We start from the raw sequence: 11,253 nt of genomic DNA, 5'->3' as shown, positions 1-11,253 counted from the left end.
CGGCCCAATTACAATCGCGGCCCAATTACAATACACCCATTAATCGCCACATGCATACATCCCCATGGCCCTCATTACGATGCGGCCCAATTGCAATATGCCCCATTACAGTACGCCCCATTACAGTCGCCCCCATTACAATGCGCCCCCATTACGATGCGTGCCCCATTACAGTCAGCCCCATTACAATACGCCCCATTACAATCATACAATCTAATAACACCCCATTACTATCATGCAATTACAATCGCCCCATTACAATATGCTCCCATTACTATCGCCCAATTACAATCAGCCCCATTACAGTATACCCCCATTACAATCGCGCCCAATTACAATCAGCCCCATTACAATACACCCCATTACAATCATCCCCCATTACAATCGCATCATTACAATACACCCATTACAATACGCCCCATTACAATACACCCCATTACAATACGCCCCATTACAATACGCCCCATTACAATACACCCCATTACTATACGCCCAATTACAATACGCCCCATTACAATACGCCCCATTACAATACGCCCCATTACAATATGCCCCATTACTATACGCCCAATTACAATACGCCCCATTACAATACGCCCCATTACAATACGCCCCATTACAATACGCCCAATTACAGTACGCCCCATTACAATACGCCCCATTACAATACGCCCAATTACAGTACGCCACATTACAATACGCTACATTACATAAACGTTCAGCGCTGAAATGTTTTGATTGTCAGAGGTTTATATGTGGACTGGAAGGGTTGCACAGGTTCTTTATCTGTTGTAATAGTGTTTTACAGTCTGTGATGCGGTACATCTGAAGGAGTTTATAGTGCATCAGTTATTTGTAAAGCACAGAATCTGGTTCATCAGTGTGCTGTGAACTCACCTTCTTAATTCTGTGTCTCTTGATCATCTGCAGTGTTCCTCAGTAAGACTGAGGCCAGTCAAGCATTGAAACATCGGGTTCGGCGAGCAAACTTGTTCCTGGAGGAGCTGAAGCTGGGAAATCTGGAGAGAGAGTGTCTGGAGGAGGTCTGCTCATATGAGGAGGCACGAGAGATCTTCACTGTTCCTGAACAACTGGTCAGGAACAAAAACTAACTTTGAAAGATTATTACACTACATTTGAGATCTTCGGTATTTCATTCAGAGGAGAATTTATCAGAAGTAATGATATAAAAGTACAACATATGAAACTAGATTGAAAAAGCTTGTAGACAAACTTTATACTGGCTAGAAAAAGCCTTGGCTGAAAGTTTAAAAAACACTTTAAAAACTTGTTTTACAGACAGACAGACATATAGATATTGATAGATGATTTAGCATGTTTATAATGAAGCTAGGTGTTGTCAGCATGTTGCTAGGCATTGTTAGCATGTAGCTAGTTGTTGCTAGCTTATTTTAACATGTAGCTAGGCATTGCTTGCATGAAGCTAGTATGTTTTGGCATGTAGTTAGGCATTATTAACATGTTTAAGCATGTTGATATGCATTGTTGTTATGTTTTAACATGTTTCTAGGTGTTGCTAACATGTTTTTAGTATGCTTTAGCATGTAGCTAGGCAATATTAGCATGTTTTAACATATAGCTATGCATTGCTAACATGTTGCTAGCATGTATATCATGAATTTAGGTGTTGCTAGCAAGTTGCTAGGCATTTTTATCATGTTTTAACATGTTGTTAGATGTTGAAAGCATGCTTTATTATGTAGCTAGGCAATGCTATCATGTTGCTAACATGTTTTAGCACATTGCTAGGCATTATTAGCATGTTTGGTATGTAGCTAGGCATTATTAGCACATTGCTAACATATTTCTATGTGTTGCTAGGCATTTCTTACATATTTTAGCATGTTGCTAGCCATTGTTAACATGTTTGACATGTAGCTAGGCATTATTAGCATATTGCTAGCATGTTTTAGCACATTGCTAGGTTTTGCTAGGCATATCTTAAATATTTTATCATGTTTCTAGGCATTGTTAGCATGTTTGGCATATATCTAGGCATTATTAGCATATTGCTAGCATGTTTTACCACATTGCTAACATGGTGCTAGGCATTTCTATCATATTTAAGCATGCTGCTAGGCATTGTTAGCATGTTTAGCATGTAGCTAGGCATTATTAGCATGCTGCTAGCATGTTTTAGCACATTGCTGGCATGTTGCAAGGTGTTGCTAGGCATTTCTAGCATATTTTAGTGTGTTGCTAGCATGTAGCTAGCCGTTTTTATCATGTTTTAGAGTGTTGCTAGGGTGTTCTGGTTTGTTGCTAGGGTATTTAGGGAGAGAAAGAGACAGAAAAGGATAGTTGACGTTAGGATATCTGTAGCACTCCTCAATTGTACATTTCTTTGGTATGAATCATCTGTTAAATCCAGAGGAATTTTTTGGCATAAAGAGGAAAATCTAACAGAATTCACCTGTTGTGTTTCAGGAAGACTTCTGGAGGAAATATACAGGTGAGCAACTCTTTAGAGTGATTTTATAAGCAGCTTTTGCATTTACAGGAAGGCAAATTTGTCATTTACTCACTCTCATGTTGCTCCAAACCCATATGATTTATTTTTTCTGTGGAGCACAAAAGGAGATGTTTCACAGAATGTCAAGCTCCAAAAAGGACCACCATAAACGTATAATAAAGGTAATTGTGCGTTATGTTCCTCGTCACTTTAAGTGAGGAACCGACTGTCAACATGTGTCGTGGCAGGGTCGACATCAATGACTCCAAATCTCGATAGTCTCGTAACTCATGCCAAGTTTGAGTTCAGGAAGAAAATGTGGCCTTTTATTTGTGTCTTTTCATGTCCTCTGAGTGCTGTTTGTCTTTCCAGAGACAGATTATTGTCAGTCAGGACCGTGTCAGAACGGCGCCACATGTGAAAATCAGGTGAACACGTATATCTGTATCTGTCCACTGAAGTTTGAAGGACGAAACTGTGACAAAGGTGAAACTTAATACATCAACATATAGTCCATACTGTTCATATATTAATAAACATGCACAGAGTTAAGAAGCCACAGAACATCTGCTGTTGTGTGTCCCACAGAAAGGTTTTTGCCTAATTTCCAGAGTTGTCTGGACAGGAACGGTGGCTGTGAGCACTTCTGTGTAGAGATCAATAATGTGAGTCATCGCTGTGATTGTGCAGCTGGATACAAACTACAAACAGACAATAGCAGCTGTGTTCCTACCGGTACGTCAACAAAACCACATCTGAACAAACTTGTGTTCAACTTACTGTGCTATATTCTGCACGAGGCCTTCTTTAAATCACATGATGCAACAAAAAATATTTCAATGAGTAGTTTGATACATTTGGGGCTTTTTCACAGCACGACTCGACTCGACTCAGTTTTTGGGGTTTCTGCTGTGGATAATATCTGGTACCGGATACTTTTTTAGCACCACCTCGGTCGAGGTTCCAAGTGAGCTGAGCCGACACTAAATGTGACGTCATAATCCTGCAGATCACTGATTGGTCAGAGAGAAACGTCACTGCCGGCGTCACTGGATTTCCGACACGTGACATCAACACGCTAGTTTTAAGTTAGCATTAGCGATAGCAGTATCATTTGTTCACGTGACTTTCAGATTGTAAAAAGAAATGGCCGTGCACAAAACCACGCCATGGTCAATAAACGAGGTGCAGATGTTCCTCTCGTTAGCGACGAACGAAACGTAAAAGTCTCTCAGGAAGTGTCTCAGCTGTCGCCCACACACGGACACCACCGGACCGACCAACAGTGCAGGGAAAAGTTAAATAAACATAAGTGACGACAGAACCATCAAGGAAAAGTGGAAGTGGTTTGACGAAACGGACGCTCTCTAGACCGACGAGGAATGGGACGGAGAGTGCGCTGGACTCGGTCACGACGGAGGATGGGACACTTTGTTATGTTAACTCTATACTCGGCTTGAAAGCTTCAATTTATTTAGTTGAGCAGCTACTAGAAGCTTCTAAAACAACCACTTTAACTGTTACGCTTGTGTAAAATCACCATCAACAACTGCTTTATGCAGCACAATGAGCTAGCAGCTAACAGCTAGCGCTCGTGTTATTGTTTTGGTCAGTGTGTTTTTTGTATCGCGTTTAAGATGTTGTCACGCAGTAGAGATGGCGTAACTATGACGATCAGCCCATAATCCCGCCCACGCTGATGAGGCATTAAACTGCAGTGGAAATGCAGGCTCAGAAAAGTAAAGCGAGTCGAGCTGAGGTGAGTCGAACCGTAGCGTGCCGCGGAAAAGTGCCGATTTAACCCTCCTATGGTACTCAGTCATTCTTGACCATAATTAATGTCATAAAAATGGTTTCCTTTATCTGAGCAATACAAGACTTGGTGAGTTTCCTCCATTTGCATCTGAACATACTCAAAAACATCGGGCTTGATTCGATAAGTCTGAGTGTTTGAAAAAATAAAAGCGACACCTTTGGTATTCGCGGTTCCACAGACCCCGTCAGTAGTCATATATATTGAGTCGTATTGTTCTGTAAAGTGTGATTCTGTTGTCTTCATGTTTATTCTGTAGATGCTTTCACGTGTGGTAGGCTGGTGCACAAGAGCGCAGGTCCCAGGATTGTCAAAGGTGAAGTGTGTCCGAAAGGAGAGTGTCCATGGCAGGTGATCCATTTACATGTTTCATGAAGGGGCTGCACGATTGACATCGTAACCGCTGATGATTTCCCTTAATTAATGTCGTTTTAATGAATGGAATTTACATTTAAAAGCATTTTTTGTTCAGGGCAGCTGCATGTTCTTAATTTAGGCTGTGCACCCAAAACAAGCAGAAGAAATACTGAGAAATACTGCACTGAACTCTTCAGGACCGCGATACTGGGACACATCATTCCCTAATACTTGTGTTTGTTTATTCATTATTTGAGCTCATTTCATTAAACCTTCAGCAACTATTAAGACTCAGTACTGAACTATTCAAAAATACATAAAAAATGAGTTCATGGTAAATGTTCTGCACTTATATAGCGCCTTTTTAACCTCAGCAGTATTCAAAGTGCTTTACACTGTGACACACACACTCACACACACACACACACACACACTACACACACACACACACACTACACACACACACTACACACACACTCACTACACACACACACACACTACACACACACACTACACACACACTCACTACACACACTCACTACACACTCACTACACACACTACACACACACACACTCACTACACACACACACACACACACTACACACACACACTACACACACACTCACTACACACACACACACACTACACACACACACTACACACACACTCACTACACACACACACTACACACACACACTACACACACACTCACTACACACACTCACTACACACTCACTACACACACACACACTACACACACACTCACTACACACACACACTACACACTCACTACACACTCACTACACACACAGTCACTACACACACAGTCACTACACACACTACACACACAGTCACTACACACACTACACACACTCACTACACACACTACACACACACACACACACTACACACAACACACACACACTACACACTCACTACTCACACACTCACTACTCACACACTCACTACACACTCACTACACACTCACTCACTACTCACACACTCACTACTCACACACTCACTCACTACTCACACACACACTACTCACACACTCACTACACACACACTACTCACACACTCACTACACACACACTACTCACACACTCACTACACACACACTACTCACACACTCACTACACACACACTCACTACACACTCACTACTCACACACACACTACTCACACACTCACTCACTACTCACACACACACTACACACACACTACTCACACACTCACTACTCACACACACACTACTCACACACTCACTCACTACTCACACACACACTACTCACACACTCACTCACTACTCACACACACACTACACACTCACTACTCACACACACACCACACACACACACACTACTCACACACACACCACACACACACTCACTACTCACACACACACACACTACTCACACACACACACACACTACTCACACACACACTACTCACACACACACACACACTACTCACACACACACTACTCACACACACACTACACACTCACTCACTACTCACACACACACACACACTACTCACATACTACACACTCACTCACTACTCACACACGCACTACTCACTCACTCACTACTCACACACTACTCACACACGCACTACACACTCACTCACTACTCACACACGCACTACTCACACACACACTACACACTCACACACACACACACTACTCACATACTACACACTCACTCACTCACACACACACACACGCACTACTCACTCACTCACTCACTACTCACACACTCACTCACTCACTCACACACTCACTCACACACTCACACACTCACTCACTCACACACTCACTCACACACACACCCCAATGGAGGCAGACCTGCATGTAAGGCACTAGTCTGTCTTTGGGAGCAACTTTGGGTTCAGTGTCTTGCCCAAGGACTCTTCGGCATGTGAAGTCATGTGGGCCGGGAATCAAACCACCAACCCTGTGATTAGTGGCCGACCCGCTCTACCACCTGAGCCACAGCCGCTGCTTTAGTTCACACAAACATTTAGTTGAATACACCTCTACGATAATGACATTTCTGACTTCAATGTCATTTGAATATTTTTTTCAGGGGCGTCAAAAATGTCACGTCATGTAACTGTCCAGAGAAAGTTACAAATAAAAAATAAAATAAAAATCCTTGAAAAAAAAAGAAACTAACATAAATTGACAGTAAAAATATTTGATTAATATTAATAAAAAAAAAACTCAATAAAGCAACTGTGTTTTTAATATATAAAAACTAGAAAACCCTTTAATGAAGAATCTGGATGCGAGTCAACGGCACTAATTACAGATTCAATTCATTATTGTTCTTAAGCATAATATCACAAACTATTGCAATCATGTCAATAACGAGACGGCCGTGAGCCGGTGTATTCTTATTAATTATTTAGAATATTAGGCTATGCATAAATTTATTATTATTCATTTTTTTATACAGTGTTATTCTTACATGTACAAATATAAATGTATGTATTGATTATATTTAAATTTATGCAACGGCGCTCTTTACTCATCTCACTGGCGTAAAAACACAGATTATACTCCTCAGAATGCATCAGCACATGGCAAGAACATAATGAAACGGTTTTGCCAAATTAGGTAAATAAATGCTTTAACAGCGTTCAATATATGAACCTGTGGCACTGCCAGCTGGGCAGAAGACTGGTTGGTATAAATGTTTGTAGAACAGCAACAGTGCCACCTACAGTACAGGAGTGATATTGTGTTTCCTTCTTATTTTATAGTTTTGCGTACTCTGTGTACAGAACTTCATCTGAAGCTTGTCTCGCAGAATTGTCAAGGATGTTGTGTGAACAAAACATTTGTCTCTCGTGGGCCGGATGTGGCCCGCGGGCCATTTAACCCTGCGTTAGACCCTCACGATGGAGTTTTCCTGAAAATACCGATTGTGTTCAGGTCAAATGGAGTAACACTCAGAAACCTTCTTTAACATTCATGTTTTATCACCTCAGACAAGCGACACCTTTAACACATTTGACCATGTTTACATCCATTCACAAAATGCCAAACATGTACCCACAACATCAGCATTATTCATGAATCATTATTGCATTCATGCGTCTGTTTATAAGCAGGACTGCCGTATGTCGAAAGGCCATTCTGTGACGGACACTTTTCAGGATAAATTGATTGTGATTATTGTTTATTGAATTGTGCAGCTCTAAACACATATACTGTATATGTCCTTCGGTTTATTCCGGAGTTTGAGTTTGTCATGTGTTCTCTCTCTGTGCTGTTTCTCAGGCTTTGATAGAGTACAGAGGACAGTATAAATGTGGAGGTGTTATTGTAAATTCTCAATGGATTCTCACGGCAGCTCACTGTGTTTGGGCGAAGGATCCGACCCTCTTACAAGTGACCGTCGGTAAGACATCATCAGTATATCATAATCATTCATGAAACACAACAGATGACTCGTTCCATTTATTACACTGTCTGAATGAACTCACTAAACTGAACAGAGTTCCGAACAGTAAATGGAATCGTTTATTTTAATCGTTTCATTTCTAAGAACTGATTCACTTAAATGATTCATTTTTCCCAGCGCTACATGAGAGAGAGAGGATGGTTTAGACTGTGTGGGGCTCAAGTGAATCAGTGAATCATTTATGTGAACTAGTTCATTTACATGAACCACCAGAACGAATCAACTCTCTTAAATGATTCAGTTTTCCCATATAAGAGAGAGAGGATGGTTTATGCTGCGTGGGGCTCAAGTGAATCATTTATGTGAACTAGTTTATTTACATGAACAGTCTAAAAGAAATGATTCACTTAAATTATTCAGTTTTCCCAGCATTACATGAGAGAGAGAGGTTTCAGTGAATCATTTATGTGAACTAGTTCATTTACATAAACCATCCGAATGAACCGACTCACTAAAATGAATCGGAGTTCAAATGAAGTGTTTTGTGACTCTACAGCGCTACTCGCTGGGAAATGAAGCTCGTTACAGGAAACGACACTGTTGTGAAAATATCTGAACATCTGAAGCATCAGTACTTTTACTTAGTTACTCCTCAACACTGGTTGAATATTGGTTTCTTCAGCTTGAAAACATAAACCTGCACGTTGCCTTCAAAGTCTGCAGATGCAACCCAAGCAGAAGCATCTACCCCGTGAGAAATATATTTGAGAGTTTGTCTTTTAAGTCTTCAATATAACGCTGGCTCGCTGTTAGTGTGTTTCCTCTCTCAGTGTTGAGATCAAAGTGTCACAGATCTCTTCATCTTGTCTCTTAGGTGAACACATCCGTTTCAAAGACGAGAAAACAGAACAGACGAGCAAAGTGTCTGAGATTGTCATCCACCCGCTGTACAACGAGACCAGCTCCGACAGCGACATCGCCCTGCTGCGTCTGCTCACCTCCGTCACGCTCAACGCCTTCGCTCTGCCCATATGCCTTGTACCCGCTAACGGCACGTTTGGCCGCACTATCGGGATGATTCGCATGTCCACCGTCAGCGGCTGGGGTCGTCTGTCGCAGTCGGGGCCCGAGTCCATGATTCTGCAGAGGCTGGAGGTGCAGAGGGTTTCATTAGATGACTGTCGGGCCCAGTCGGGTCTGCAGGTGACCAGGAACATGCTGTGTGCCGGCTTCATCGAGGGAGGGCGAGACGCCTGCCAGGGCGACAGCGGAGGACCGCTGGTTACCCGCTATAAAAACACGTGGTTTTTGACGGGGATTGTGAGTTGGGGTAAAGGTTGTGCGCGCTCCGATGTCTACGGCATCTACACGAGGGTGTCGGTGTTTGTGGAGTGGATTTTGAAGATCACAGACGCCGCATGAATGAATGAGTTTGTAGAATGTGTCGTTTTATCTTAAAATACTTCCTCGTATCCCAGTTTAATGATCAGAGTAAACTCTCAGTAATTCTGTGGTTCTCTTAGTAAAGTTGTATTAAAACCTTTAATTAAAGAATATTTCAGTTTCCACTGTCCTTTCTTCTTTCCGTGTCTCATGCGGACATTAATCATGACTATATACTTTAAGAACATGTCAAATAGACTGAATAAAAAGTGCTTCGCCGACCCCTTCAGCATATCGCGGCGGCTCATTTCAACTCATCGTGGACCATTCGGCCCGTTTCCGGCCCAAAAGTGCGTCGACCCACCGGAAAAATGCTCGCTGTGCCAGATTACCAGTCCAGCCCAGTCACATGCTTTTTTTATGTGTGAACGTGAACAAGGTTTGAGAACCACTACAGTAATCCACTAACATTTTAGGGTGGTTTGACTTCCTGAAGGCGATGCCTTTACGACATTGCTCGGAGCGATGGCATAAGTTTTGGGCATCCTGGCATGTGGAAAACCAAAGTACACTCGTGCCTTTAGGCCGTTGATTCTGAAGCAGCGGCTGAAATTGTTACAATGTTGCATTTTCTTCTTGGTTTGGTTCACTTTCACAAGGGAACGTTTGTAATAATTGATATGGCGGGCAAAATACCGGTTACAAGGTGAAATGTGTGAAGTGGTAAACATTTTTTAAACGTTGTTTATGTTTTGGTTATGCAAAATCTGCCACATGGAACAGAGAGTGTGTTTCTATTAGAGGTTGTGCCATAAACAACATTATCTATCCTCGTGGTTATTTATATCTGTCAAGAGCTTCTTTTGCCTTATTTCAGATTCAAGTTTTGCTGCTTTTAGTCCATATATTAGCTTTAAGCTTATGTATGCTAGTGTACTTCTAAACATTTATAAAGCTTTTCAAATCTGCAGTCTCTCTCTGAACATCCATGACATCACATAGAGGATCAGAAACCTCCAATCAAACGCTTTATAGAATTAAAACATCCTTCCCCCTAAAACTGTTCAGTGGACCGGCTGTGATCATACTGCTGCTGATCATAACTTCACAGGGCACTTCAAAGGGAGCACAATCAATGCTGTAGGGTGAGTGTGTGTGTGTGTGTGTGTGTGTGTGTGTGTGTGTGTGTGTGTGTGTGTGTGTGTGTGTGTGTGTGAGTGTGTGTGAGTGTGTGTGTGTGTGTGTGTGTGTGTGAGTGTGTGTGTGTGTGTGTGAGTGTGTGTGAGTGTGTGTGTGTGTGTGTGTGTGTGTAGTGTGTGTGAGTGTGTGTGTGTGTGAGTGTGTGTGTGTGTGTGTGTGTGTGTGTGTGAGTGTGTGTGAGTGTGTGTGAGTGTGTGTGTGTGTGTGTGTGAGTGTGTGTGAGTGTGTGTGAGTGTGTGTGTGTGTGTGTGTGTGTGAGTGTGTGTGAGTGTGTGTGAGTGTGTGTGTGTGTGTGTGTATGTGTGTGTGTGTGTGTGTGTGAGCGTGTATTTATCACTTTGTGGGGACCAAATGTCTCCATAAGGATAGTAAAACCCAAAATGTTTGACCTTGTGGGGACATTATGTCGGTCCCCATGAGGAAAACAGCTTATAAATCATACTAAATTATGTTTTTGAAAATGTAAAAATGCAGAAAGTTTTCTGTGAGGGTTAGGTTTAGGGGTAGGGTTAGGTTTAGAGGATAGAATATAAAGTTTGTACAGTATAAAAACCATTATGTCTATGGAAAGTCCCCATAAAACATGGAAACACAACGTAGGTGAGGTGTGTGTGTGT

The 11,253-nt window shown here is 42.0% G+C and overlaps 1 protein-coding gene across 1 annotated transcript in view; it reads left to right on the top strand.

The window, feature by feature from the left end:
* The window catches only part of f7l (coagulation factor VII, like), a 14,124-nt gene extending 3,544 nt beyond the window's left edge, over positions 1-10,580 (top strand). Inside the window, exons 2-8 of the mRNA XM_052126466.1 lie at positions 931-1,094; positions 2,449-2,473; positions 2,846-2,959; positions 3,062-3,208; positions 4,546-4,637; positions 7,930-8,050; positions 8,928-10,580. Of these exons, the coding sequence (XP_051982426.1) occupies positions 931-1,094; positions 2,449-2,473; positions 2,846-2,959; positions 3,062-3,208; positions 4,546-4,637; positions 7,930-8,050; positions 8,928-9,475 (1,211 nt within the window). The 3' untranslated portion in view covers positions 9,476-10,580. The remainder of the gene's footprint in view (positions 1-930; positions 1,095-2,448; positions 2,474-2,845; positions 2,960-3,061; positions 3,209-4,545; positions 4,638-7,929; positions 8,051-8,927) is intronic.
* Positions 10,581-11,253: the final 673 nt, after the last annotated feature.

Source organism: Xyrauchen texanus, chromosome 5 (assembly GCF_025860055.1).
Source record: "Xyrauchen texanus isolate HMW12.3.18 chromosome 5, RBS_HiC_50CHRs, whole genome shotgun sequence".
Lineage (NCBI taxonomy): Eukaryota > Metazoa > Chordata > Actinopteri > Cypriniformes > Catostomidae > Xyrauchen > Xyrauchen texanus.
This window is presented reverse-complemented; position numbering and strand designations above follow the sequence as displayed.